This window comes from Schistocerca serialis, chromosome 10, assembly GCF_023864345.2.
Source record: "Schistocerca serialis cubense isolate TAMUIC-IGC-003099 chromosome 10, iqSchSeri2.2, whole genome shotgun sequence".
NCBI classification, from domain to species: Eukaryota; Metazoa; Arthropoda; class Insecta; order Orthoptera; family Acrididae; genus Schistocerca; species Schistocerca serialis.
The window spans coordinates 50970072-50983920 of record NC_064647.1 but is presented as its reverse complement, the minus strand read 5'-3'; the positions used below and the strand labels follow the sequence as shown (position 1 = coordinate 50983920).

Sequence of the window (13849 nt, the reverse complement as noted above, 5' to 3'; positions counted from 1 at the left end):
GAAAATATTCAAACCAGTAATGCCAATCTTTTATTATCCATGATCAACTTCAAATAAGTCAACATTATCTTCCTGAAACCACACACACTACGGATGCAAGAGAGGTGGTTTAATTGGAGCTAAATTAGGAGGTAACAATCACACAATTAAAGTTTCTGGAAAAAAGAAGACTTGCACAAATTATCTCTTTATAATTTTTTTAAAAAAATGTTTTATTAGAAATTAATCATATGATTAATGATTACAAGATACAATGCGAATACACAAACTGAAAATAACAAGAAATGGTGCCCATTTCTACTCTACATCGATACTCTGAAAGTGACTATGCGGTGCATGGCAGAGGGCACCATGTGCTGCTACTAGTCATTCCCTGCCCTCTTCCACTCACAAATAGAGCGAAGGAGGAACAACAGTCTGTATGCCTCCATATGAACACTAATTTCTCGTATTTTCTCGGTCCTTACATACAATGTGTGTCAGCAGTAGGATCATTTGGCAGTCAGATTCAAATGCCAGTTCTCTAAATTGTCTCAGTAGTGTTCCTCGAAGAGAACATCGCCTTCCCTCCAGAAATTCCCATTTGAGCTCCTGAAGCATCTCTGTATCACTTAGGAGTTGTTTGAATCTACCGGTAACAAACCTAGCAGCCCGGCTCTGAACTGCTTCAATGTCCTCCTTCAATCTAACCTCGTACGGATCCCAAACACTGGAGCAGTACTCAAGAACAGGTTGCACCAGCATCCTATATGTGGTCTCCTTCACAGAAGAACCACTTTCATAAAATTCTCCCAATAAACCATTTGCCTTCCCTACCACAGTTCTCACATGCTCATTGCATTTCATATCACTTTGCAACTTTACGCCCAGATATTTAAATGACTTGACTGTGTCAAGCATGAGACTACAAACATTACACGTCTGTTCTCCCTATTCATCCTCATTAATCAACATTTTCCACATTTGGAGACAGCTGCCCTACAGTCGCTCATCTTCAACACCTTATTATATACCACAGCATCACCAGCAAACAACCACAGATTGCCACTCACCCTGTCCATCAAATCATTTATGTATATAGAGATAAACAGCAGTCCCATCACACTTCCCTTGGGTCCTCCTAATGATACCCTCGTCTCTGATGAACACTTGCCATCGAGGACAATGTACTGGGTTCTATTACTTAAGAGGTCTTCAAGCCACTCACATATCTGAACTCACTGTGTATGCTCATACCTTCGTTGACAGCCTGCAATGGAGCACTAAGGTAAATTCTTTCTGAAAATCTAGAAATATGGACTCAACCTGTTGCTCTTTATCCGTAGTCCTCAGTATATTACGTGAGAAAAGGACAAGCTGAGTTTTGCAGGAGCGATGCTTTCTAAAATTACACTGATCATAGACATAATGTTCTCAATCTCAAGAATGTTTATAACGTTCAAACTGAAAATTATCATTATTAAGACATATGATAGGATACACAAGAGATTTTTCTGGCCAGGTTTATTTAGGAGTGTCCATCACTATGTGTCGCACTGTCGAGAGTGCCAGAGGAGAAAGGCAGTTTCTGAGAAACCACCTGGCTGACACATACCAATTCCACCAGCCGAAATGCCTTTCCAACGTGTTGGGATTGACCTCCTCAGACGATTTCCAATGTCTGCTAGTGGATATAGATGGATTATTGTTTGCACTGATTATCTGACTGTGCTACTCAGCTTCTTCTGAGACATTGCTCCCTCCTTCAGAGAACAGCGTCGTATAGTGGTTATGATACTGGATTGTTGCATGGAGGGTTGTGAGTTCAAAACTCACCTGAACTGTAAAATTTTAATTTCTATATTCGGTTTATTCGGTTCGAGTACATTCTAGAAGTATCCACAAATGGCAAGAATCATTGTACTGGAATGTTCTGTAGCTGTGTATATATCGTACATGTTCTGGCCAGAGGTAGTTCGCTCTGCTCTCTTGTATGTGCAAGTGCCGAATAAACCTTTGTTAAGTGAAGTTAGTATTCGTCATTCATCTACTTACACCTTCCTCTACGTGACAATATTTTTGTCAAGTGCAATGAACACTCCACCTCCTATGGCCTCTAATCCGTCTTTCCGATATACATTCCATGACTCGCTAAGTATCTCGAAGCTTCCCACTTCGGGTTTCAGTCAGCTCTCAGTCCCAAGAATAATTTTAGTGCAAGAACTTTCCTGCAGGGCAGTAAATTCAGGAACTTTATTACAAATCATTCTGCAGTTTAATGATAAAACTTTGAAAGTTGAAGTGTCTTTACTCTGAACGCTGTCTGCCTTCCCTTACTGTGTATCAACTGGTGAATGTTGATCAGAGCACCTCAAGCTACTGCCTAGCCTAAAAAACCATCATGTGAACTCTACAAGTACTCTGCTACCTGAATAGTTGCTTCCTTTGTGTAGTGCACTTCTGACCAATCAGGAGGAGCCATACAAATCCCCACCCAATAATGCAGATGTAGAAATTTGCAGTGTAGACCATCATGGAGTCGACGAAGCCTTTGACTGAGACCCTGCACTTGGCTCCAAGCTAAAGGACCCCAATCATCTCTGGGAACAATGCCACAAATTTCGAGTTCTGATTGCACCCCACGTGCGAGGCCAACATTCTTCACCACCTCCACCAGCCATCTGTACGAACTGAGGATGGCCTCAGACCCCATGCACCAGCACGAGCCACAACTTGAAGACAACACACTGCAGGGTGCACACTGGATAGCCACAGGCAACACCACCTCCACATCTCAGACGAGGTCCTCTCGCAGACATACTGAGCACATATTGGCTTTCTTTCCAGCCCCAAATGCTATCTGCCTAAGGGGCTCCATATCGCACCTAACACTGAGCTTTAGATAATTAGTAAACCCCTCCCCGTAAGTGCCTACTATGACTCTGCTGAAGGAGCAGCCATTTGTCCACCCACAGGGTGAATGGGCGAAGCCAGGCAGCCAGTCTACACATTGGGCCTCCACCTCAAGTGACGCAAATGCGTTGCCACCCGCCACTCGATCTGTGTGAGGTTGGATCCACTGTGTCGGGTACACCATGAGGTGCCTTGGAAGCAGAGCCTGTGGGCACAACAAGCAACACGTGAGGTGTCCCATACGACACAACAGATTCTCCGTCACCACCACACTCCGAGGCAACAGCCTGAAGGTGACTAACCTTAGCAAAGAGCGCGTTCAGCTGTTTGTGAACTGTAGTCAGTTGCTCCTGCATCTGCACACAGCACGCACACATCCTAACCGTACTAGAAAGACTAACTGAGGTAGTAAACTATAAAAGCAGACAGAATCCCATATATGTAATTTGCTACCTTCCTTACGTGTCACCAACAGGCCCAGATGCATTAATGAGCAATGCAGCTGGCTCTTCAGTGAGCAACTATTGTGTTACAGACTGAATGAATTCATCCTTACAAAAACCCAAGATTGAACAGAAACAAATGTACAAAATTTAATAAATATACTTCGAGGAAAACGAAGAAAAAGATAAACACTTAACCTGTCACTCTGCAGATGTGAATCTGCTGAGAACTTCTGCCCGACTGACAGTTTGGCATAACAAACTGCTAAAGCACATTGTCTCAAGAAATATCGCAACAGTTTATTTTGGCAAAAGTTTACTTTTACAATCTCAGTAGTATTAATCTATTCGTATCTAGTTTCAATCGTATATAATGATCATCTTTACATCTGGGCATTCACAATTTGTGAGTGGTCATTGGTCAGCCAAGTCACAAATTACACAATAAAGATTTCCTAGATGGCATCAGCATCAAACCCTCAATAACATTTTATGCTCTTATTACTCATAATATGTTTATGCAAACAGAAACAGGTTTAAGGCTAGTGTTTGAGAATTTCTTTATACTCACTCCTGACTGATTACATTTGGCTAAAAGAATTTGACTCATCACTTTTGTGAACACTGTGATCTGGATACAATCGTTATAAACAACTGAAATGATTCATTAGGCATTTATATCACACAACAGACTGTAAAAATAAACTAGCCCTGTAACAAACTGTATTAGGCATTGAAACCTGAGATTAAACGGGAGATCTTGAAGGATCATACCTTCACAAATCAACTTGTCAATTTCTTTTGATTCGGGGTTCAATGTGTCACAGTTTGTATTTCTTACTAATGATTTTTACAAAGTTACCTCTTGTTACAGAAAGTTGTCAAGAAATCCCACTAGTCCTCTTTGCAGCAGACACATCCGAGGTGATTTGTGAACAGCAGCAGTCATTGCTCTACGATGGCCTGAGCAAGCTTTGGAGGTGGCAATGATCCTCTACCACCTGGGGTATAGAGTTGGAACAGCAGCAGTCACTACTCGAGGATTTGATTTTTCGTGTTTCAAGTTCAAAGTCTGAACTTTCAGTAAAAGCTCCAGTTGAGAACTATCAGAGCCGAAGGCGCAACTTTAATTGAAAGCTCTGTTATGCCACTAATACAACATTCAGTGCTGGTACCTAATTTGCCCATATTTAAGCTTAATGAGCAACAATTTTTCTTCCAATATCTAACAGGGTCAGGAATTATAATGTGAAACTCATAAAGGCTTTATGTAAAGGTATTTTGTTTTTTATGCACAAAATGTAACACAACTCCCTGGCCGCACCTGTGTACTTCCTGTGACTACCGTGACAGGGTCCATTTCTGAGGAAAGGAGGCTGTCTTCAGCCCGGAGTTGAAGGGCCGGCTTTCCCTAAATCTCCCAAATTGACAGTGGTGTGAGCACAGAAGGCTGACTCAGCATCTAGTCCACAATGGCCTTTGCAGGAAAGCTTGTAAGTATCCTGACAGGAAGTGGCAGCTTACAGAAGCACAGTAAGTGGGAGCAGGAAATGGCCAATGAAAATGCCGATATTCTGCTCCTTATTCTGACTGGCTGACATTCCTAATGTTAAATAATTTTGGGGGGTAGTTTGGAGCTTGCAAAGAAAGCCAAGGAATTAGCTGGACGCCCTCTTGGGGTATAGAAGTTTCTCACTCTCTGGGATGGGGCTGGTATTTCTGTGGTGTATTTGGAGGAGTCATAGGTGGGTAATACTTTGAGATGAACCAAGTTATTTCTTGTAGTATGGAAAATTGAAAGATTCTGAAAGTGTATGCCTCTGCATGGTCATGGATTTTGGGTTGAACCATTCCACTTTTCTAAGTGTGTGTTGTAGTTTAGCAAATTTGCAGGCACTCAATAGGAAGAGGCCTCATATTAAGTTTTGGAATGAAGTAGTTTGTCAGACGTTTAGTGTATAAGACAGATTTAGTGAGGTTTCCATTAAAGCCAATAAATTATGCTCATTTCTCTGGAAACTGAAGTCTGTTGTTTTTGTGCGACTCTTTCCCTTTTGATTTTTGACCATATTATCACCAGAAGCTGCTAGGAGCCTGTTGGAGATTGGGGTAATGGATTGCTTTCAGTGAACATATTCCAGTGCAGAGGTCAGATCTTTGAATATTTCTGAGAGTAGCTGCATTGCTGCAGGAGTTCGATTCGGTGATTTGATTCATACTAACAGGTTGTGTAGGGCTAGAACTTGAACACGTGTAAACAGGAACTGCTTTTGAGAAAACTGAGTTTGAAAATTTTAGGCATGCTTATAGCCTGTACAGTTGCTAGTACTGAAGTGGTCTGCAGCCTGGCAAGTAAGTTCTTAGTTTTACGAGTGTAAGATATCTGGACTGAAGAGGGAAAGATCTGAACTACATCTGTGTATGATATTTATTTACATTTAAGGAAGTTTGTCACTATATGTCAGTTCCATGTTACAAGGGTATTTCACTCTAGCCATTTTTGAAAGTTCTCTCAGACTGTTATTTCAATTCATTTGGCAGTAAATTAAAAATTACTGCTATCTCAATACATAATCTACTTGCTATCAAAGTCAGCCTTCTACTGACCATATGAAAGAGTCTTTCTTTACTCACATTACTGTTTATAAAACTTAAACAACATAAACAGTGATAGCATTAAAACTAATAAACATATTCGTGTTCCTGGCTTTAATTCTTCAACAATTTTCATATGTCTCTTAGTATATTTGTGTGTCAGTTATCACCTCACAATACAATTCCACAAGACAGAAAGGGGTAGATTAAGAGAAACTACACAGTTCTTAATGCATCAGTAGTAACATTTATTACTATCATTTTACCGTTATCATTAAACTGTGTTCGTACATTGATATGACTGATATTTACAGCCCAATAAGGAAAAGTGCCTAATATACTGACAAGTGGTAGCACTCATCGAGTCCAGAAACAATTTTCCATAAATGTGGATGCTGAAAAGCATACTTTCTGATATCTGAACAGATGTGCACAAAAAGAGCTGAAAGGCATTTGTGGATATGAACACAGTCATTGCTTGGTGCTCCACCCATTGAACCAATTGAGTCACATTTTTTGTCTGTTGGTATCATTGGAATACTGATACTGTTTCAGAACTAAGTAGTCAATCAGCCTGTTGTGGGGTCCAAGTCCTTTTGTACAGTAGTCTCAGTTGTGTCAGTGTGTGACACTGTACAGTAAATTATTCATGACTCTGGGTATGTATCATGTTGTCTTCTTATTTAAACAGATTATGTCACTTCAGTGTTCACTGTTATTGTGCTGTTTGTATGTACAAATGCGAATGATTACATCCATTTTGTTTCTATTTTTCACCACTTGTATGGAATAGAAGCCTAATTTTACTCAAGTGATAAAGGTGGATATGACTTTCTGCTATGGTTCAGTGAATGGAACACTGCCATTGCTCTATGGTCACAGGTTCCCTGGCACCCCAAACGATAGACAGGAATTCAATTTGGACCCCCAAAACTGAGGATCTTGTGCTATACTTAGGGGACGAATATCCTAATACCAGAATAAAACAATTTGTGGACAGTATGAAGCATATTCTTGTCTGAGCAGCAATTCATGAACAATTTCTGTATCCATACCATCTTCAGTGCATGCAGACACTAAGGCCACAATACGACTGTGGCGGGCTGCAGTTCTGCCAATAGCTCTCTCAAAAGTGTGGTGCAGACCCACTATTTACATACAACAAGGTTACTTACAGACTCCTCTAACCTCTTCCATTTTCTTCATATTTATAGTATTTGAAGTTCAGTGCCCAGCACCAATTTCATAAACAGTACGAAGTCATTTCCACAAAGTGCGTTATTTTAAATTGTGGGCAACTGCAGCCAAATCTCCACATTTTGAATGACATGATCTGCACTGGCTGTACAATACTTTTAGTAAAAGTCGTGACCAGTTTCATGTCAATTGAAGATGCATCTTCAGATGAGAGAGATTCTTTTTTAACAATTCATAGCAGAAAGCTAACTGCCTTAGAGCCACTCCCCATTATTCACATCAAATCAAACTCACAGTGCTAAAAGTGATAGTCGATAGTTGAAATGAAGGGGATACCAGGACGGTGTCACAGGTGGGAAAGGGGGAACCCAGAGCAGTCACTACTGCCTTGCCTGCTGTTGCTGCTGCTCAGTCATGATTCTGCTATCCCCTTAATTTTATCTATGAGCTACCACTTTTGGCACAATACAAGTTCATAACCTGATGTGGATGATGGGAAGTGGCTCCAAGGCAGTTAACTTTTCATTGTGACAAAAAAAAAAAAAAAAAGGATATCACCTGAGTACGTGTCTTCAATTGATGCAAAATTGGTCATGATTTTTAATTTTGAAAAATATTGCCATTGCAGATTGGATGACTGTTAACTACAAAACATTTTTTTTTTTTAGTAGCCAGCTTCTGCTATTCAGTCTGTGGTCTCTATTACCTCTAACTCACTGACAAATAAACTAAAATTATCTGAACCTGAATTAAGTTCATTTTAGTACATTTAACTATACACTGAAATTAAGTAATGATAACGAATAAATTGAATGCCCATGACTTAAGCGTGTGAACAAAAAGCATCAGAAATAAACAAGACCAGATAGCAGTGCTATTTCATCACCAATGACAACTACATCAATCTAATTAAATGCTGAATCTAAAGTGTCTGAAAGCAATTATTGTGATTGTCAGTTTGAGTAGACCATTGATTTCACAATTTGTTGTTAGTACACTCTACACAAGTATCCACCTGTTGCTGCCTCTGCCAGTTAGTGGATAATTTGACTTGTCCCACATCCCTGAAGGCTCTCTTCATGAGGGGATTGACAGAACACAATGAATGAATGAATGGGAATGAATGAATGATCACTGTTTCTCTGGAAGTGTAGGGACCTTCCAATCATGAACTGTTCTACTAGATACATACCCATCCAGTGCTTAGTGAACTATTCCTCTAAATTTGATTCACAGTTCCTTTAAGCACTCCTACTCAGATGTAAATGTTTCATGTTCTTCCATCGGATATAATACTACTGCATCCCTCTCCAGCTTACTAAATATGTAAACCTTTCTGTGTGTTTCAGTTCCACTTTGCACTTCTGTTATGATTGTCACTACTACTGCCTCCTGCTGATTGATATCGCTTCAATGTGAACATCCTCAAAGTAGTTACATCTAATAGTTGCCAACAGTTCTATATGACACTCCACTGCCATTCTGATCTATCTGTTGCAGTTGGTTATCATAGAGGGCATTTCATAGCATTTATGGGGAGTCTTTACTGGCCCACCCTTACAAAACTGAATTATCTCAATCAATTGTTAGATGATTAGTCTCCTATAATGATGGCAGTATGATTGGGTAATGTATATGCCAGCTGGCTGAGGTTTTCTCTAAAATTTTGTTTTGCATCTGGCAGTGAGTCAGACATCCAGTAGAAAGAAACAGTTACAAGTTCATCCTCACCCTTTATACTGCGTCTTGCCCAAACAGCCTTGCATGGGCCTTCAATTTCTATCATAGATCACAGTTTTTTGTCTGCTGCAACATATGCTTCATTTTTGTTTCACAAAAGCCTATCCTTTCGGTATTACTTATCCCATCTCATTGCTGCCAATTGTGGGTTTCGGCCACTTTTCCTCTTTCTGGCATTATGCAAGTTCCACTTTCTTTCTTAACTGCTTGAAACTACATTACTTTTGAATGCTTTGACATTAGGATTTTAATCATTTCATATGTGGGGACCATAGGTTTGGGTCTTCAGCTCTCATTACCTGGACTAGTAGCTGAGTCGCCTAACCGAAAGAATTCTTTTGTGCATCTACCCGTGTAGCAGCCTCTGTGGTGTAGAGCACAGCTTTCCTGTTTAGGTGGACCATACTGTTCTTAACCCTATGGTTGAAAGGCCCCTACACATGATCAAACAATTCATCAAATTTTACTATGTTTGCCAAATATTTGACTGTGTACAGTGCTGCTTGAAATGTTTGTCAAACACAGCACGTATCACAGAAATCTCGACTGACGGAAAATTTGAGAAGATGGCAGGCACTGTGTTGATGTTTCACCGCAAACATCCGATGAAAAAGTTTTATTACAATTGATAGCACCATTTCCACAAACACAGAACCTACAATGAAGGATAAAAACAAAATAGCAATGGCAATTACCAAAATGGTAGAGGTGTAGCACAGTCCCCAGCAGTATATTATGCAGGAAGATGTTAAGAAGAAAATCAATATTCTGCACACAAAATGCAGCAGGAAGTGTAATAAAATTAATACACACAAGTTCTCCTTTTCTTTCATAGATGATGTAGCCTGCATGTTACCACATTGTGGTATTTTAATGAACTGTCACAAGAGAAATAAGAAGAGAAAATAATTTTTTGCATAACCGTATCTTTTTTTACAGTTTGAGGGCAAAGAAACTCTAAACAAGTTATTAACAGTTTCTGCAGAAAGGTTCAGAGTCTTCTCATTTTAAACCATTCCCTGGACCAGCATCTTTTAACAGAGTGCCAGAGTCAATGTTAGAAATGCCATTCCCACTAGTCTCAAAATACAGCATATACAAACAGTGTTTGAGGTTAAACTAACACACTTTGTCGGTATGTCTACAGGCTTATTGTCAAATGTGGGTTCAGATAAGTGTGAATTTGACAAACATGTATGATTATTTACAGGGCCTACAGCCCATAAAGTCATTGCCTAAATTATAACAGACCCTTCATAGCCTCTGGTTTAAAACCTCTACTCAACTAGGAATCAGAGGGGTATGCAGACAATGATGCAGGTTCACCTTCAGTGAAACTCCATGAGCAACCCTGATCTTCTCCACCTTCTCTGCCATTTACTCCAAGACTGAACTCACATCCCAGAAGGCAGATGTCATTTGCTGCAACATACACAACTTTCTGCAGCTGGCTGCACCTGTTCCCTCAATGCCTTTAGCACAGCCTCCTCAACATAATTAATGAGACCCACCCCCTCTTTCAAAACACCTGCTACTGCTTACCTAAAGTGTAGCATTATTTGAAGTACATTCAAACTATCAAGGATAACAGACTGCACCCCATTTGAACATGTTTTTCCATGACAGCAGCCTCCCTAACAGGTGAAATTTGTCGAAGTAACTCAGTTTCAAATCACCGGTACAGGTGTAGTACCATGATTGTGACGCCATACCTGCCTCCCGTGTACAAAGGCCTACACCTACCACAGACTCGGCAGCAAGTCGAATCATTGTGTAGTGACAGGTAAGTGCTGTATTTCTTGGAGAGGAGACAGTATCTATGGGATACTTTAAGTACCTCTGGTATCTCTTTGATAGTTATCCCCACATACTCATTTGCAGTAGCTTTCTGGACAATTCCAACTGCTTACAAACAGCAACAAACTCATCCTATGCACAAGAGTTGCAATAACAAAAGGCATGGATTTTTTAGGTCTTTACTGATTTTCACTCTTTAACATATATACTATTTAGTGGATGAAGATTATAGTGACAGATTGAGCTATAGTAAAGCTTAGTGTCAGGCTGTGCTGTAGTATAGCCTGAGGTTTTCATTAGGTTCAGAATTGAACTGATTTTAAGTTGGCAATGCCAACAAATGTGATAGTGTAAGAACACAACTAACATTCTCTGCTAAGTTAAGTTTACATATTCTTTATGAGGTGATTTTTCTTTATAAGATCAGTTAGCAACATAAACAAGTATGTCCTGTTAAGTAAAATAAATGGAAACCCACCTTGGTGATGGTGGAGCATCACCTCAACATACATGCATGAATATAAAATTTTCGTCCCAGTCTCTGGCTACTGTGGTCATCTGTGTGCGAGTTGCATTTGTGTGTGTGTGTGTGTGTGTGTGTGTGTGAGAGAGAGAGAGAGAGAGAGAGAGAGAGAGAGAGAGAGAGAGAGAGAGAGAGAGAGAGAGAGAGAGAGAGAGAGAGAGATTGTGTCTTTGTTGTGCCTATCTGCGACTCTGCAATATAGTAAGCAGCAATTATCCTTTTCTCAATATTGCTGAATACAAAATTAACAAGAATTTGTGGTTTGGCCAACAGGATTTTTCTTAAATATTTGACCTTTAAAGAATCACGTCAATACAAAGTACCTTGCTATAGTTAGCTTATAAAGGTCCACTTTTATAAGATACTTGTAGGAGATCCCTAAAAGCAGTTTACCAATAGCACTGCTGTTCAATGCTAGCGTTTTATATATATAATCATGTTAAATTATGAAATGCAACACGTTTCACACAAAACTTCCCACGAAAAGCATAAGCTAGGGGAATTATTGCCTGGTTAAGTGCATTCTATGCTCAAACAGGGGCTCACGTAAAACATGGTGTGGTATTGTGGGGTAATTCATCAGATGCTCTTAGCGTTTTTAGAATCCAGAAGAGACACAGGAAGATCATTAATGACAGAAAAACTAGACACTCTTGTTGACAGAACTCAAGATGCTAAAACTGCTTTGCTCGTGTATTTACAGGACTGCAAGAATCTTAGAAAAATCACATGGCACCATCCGAACACAGGCTAAAGAAACACAATGAAAGCCACAAACAGAGTAAATTCAAATCTGCATGTGGTTCATGTTAATACACAACTATGGCAAAAAGGAACATTCCACATGGACCTTTAGCTGTTCAATATGATCAATGCAGGTATGGTACAAAGTCTGTTGAAGGCAACACACAAATATGAAAAGTCATTAAGTCTTACTTGCTGTGTCCCAGTTTATAGCTGAATACCTAGAACAGTATCTTATGACTAAGTGCAAGTAGCGTTCTGTTTGGCAGGGTCATGTAATGTAAATATCTGGGAATAACGTACCAAAGTGATATGAAAATGTGCGAGCTCGTGGTGACTGTGATAGGGAAAGTGAATGGGTGACTTAGTTTTATTGGGAGAATTTTAGGAAAGTGAGGTCCATGTGTGAAGGATAGCACATATGGGGCACTAGTAAGATTCATTCTTGAGTACTGCTTTAGTTTTCGGAATCCGCACCATGTAGAATTAAAGGAAGGCATCGAAGCAACTCAAGGCAGGCTGCTACATTTGTTGCCAGTATGTTCGAATAACACCTAAGTATAGCGGAGATGCTTCGGAATTCAAATGGCAATCACTGAAGGGTATACGACGTTCTTTCCGAGGAACACTACTGCGAAAATTTAGAGAACCGACATTTGTAGCTGACTGCGGAGCAATCATACTTCTGCCAACATAAATTTCGAGTAAGGACCACGAAGACATAACAAATTACGGCTCGTACAGAGGCACAAAGACAGTCATTTTTCCTTCGCTCTATTTGAGAGTCGAACGAGAAAGGAAATGACTAATATTGGTTCGAAGTATCCTTCGGGACACACGATTGCTTGCGGTGCATGTATGTACATGTAGACATATGAACTACTCAGAAGTAAGTCTCGTATGAACCTACTGCAATTTATTGTAAACCACAATCTACCCGACGTAAACAGTAGCAAAGTTCGCCCGGCATCAGTGGCACACTGTGTAATATTAGATCACACAGACCAAATAGGGCTATGTTGTTTTTACGATAAAACTAACCATTTCCATCGCGAATGCTCAGAAGTTCAGCTCTTTCACAAATTTTACGCCAAAACAGGATTACTTCTCAGATTCACAGCGCTTGAATCTACACACGTCTTTTCTCAATTCTGTAGTCTGTGAACTGATAAGAGATAACGAATTTAACTGAAGTTCCAACGGTTGGTAAGGGATGCGCTATTAATCGATTAATCGTAATTATTCTGGTAATCGATTACGGCTATATCAATACGACTTTCACGCCATTATTTTACATAATATTACCCTTATAATTAATTATTTCAATTGTCTCTTTTTTTCTTCTAAAGTTGACTTGCGCTTTATTACGGAAAGAAGTGAGACTGTCCCCTACATTGAATAACTCATCGTGTTGGCACAAATTAGAACATTTCGTGTCGACTGTGTTTTGTTTACGATTGCTACCAACATCAACGAGCTAACAGTAGTAGTGTGGCGAAGTCTGAAGCGTCACAATTCTCAAATAAATAACTTAACATGTGTGTTTGGACATGAATGTCTCTATGAAGTGCTTTCACAGAAGCTTGCTACTTCTGTTATTTATACCATAGCTATGGATACGTACGAGTTGCGCAAATGCGTGAGTTTACGCTCATACTGGCATTTCCACAGCGCGCCTTTTGAACCAGTGGCCACGAAATGCGCAGACAAGCCGAGTAATGGTTACTTTCCATTAACTCTGTTAATACTATACCCAAAACGGAATGAGTAGCCAATGGAAAAGCGCAGAAGAACAGAATCCGCGCAAATCACAGCATACTGCACTGCTGTACTAAAAACAGATTTTCGGTCGTCCTGTACAGCAGTTGCAGCATTCTGACAAACGAGAGCCTTCGATGCCATCCTATAACCAATATAC

The 13849-nt window shown here is 40.0% G+C and overlaps 1 protein-coding gene across 5 annotated transcripts in view; it reads right to left on the bottom strand.

The window, feature by feature from the left end:
• Positions 1 to 13115, bottom strand: part of LOC126425144 (zinc finger protein 32-like) — a 209302-nt gene extending 196187 nt beyond the window's left edge. For all 5 annotated transcript variants that reach the window (XM_050088092.1, XM_050088091.1, XM_050088094.1 and 2 more), the window contains exon 1: positions 12973 to 13115. In XM_050088092.1, coding sequence (XP_049944049.1) covers positions 12973 to 12981 — 9 coding nt within the window. In that variant the 5' untranslated portion in view covers positions 12982 to 13115. The remainder of the gene's footprint in view (positions 1 to 12972) is intronic.
• Between the last annotated feature and the right edge of the window lie 734 nt (positions 13116 to 13849).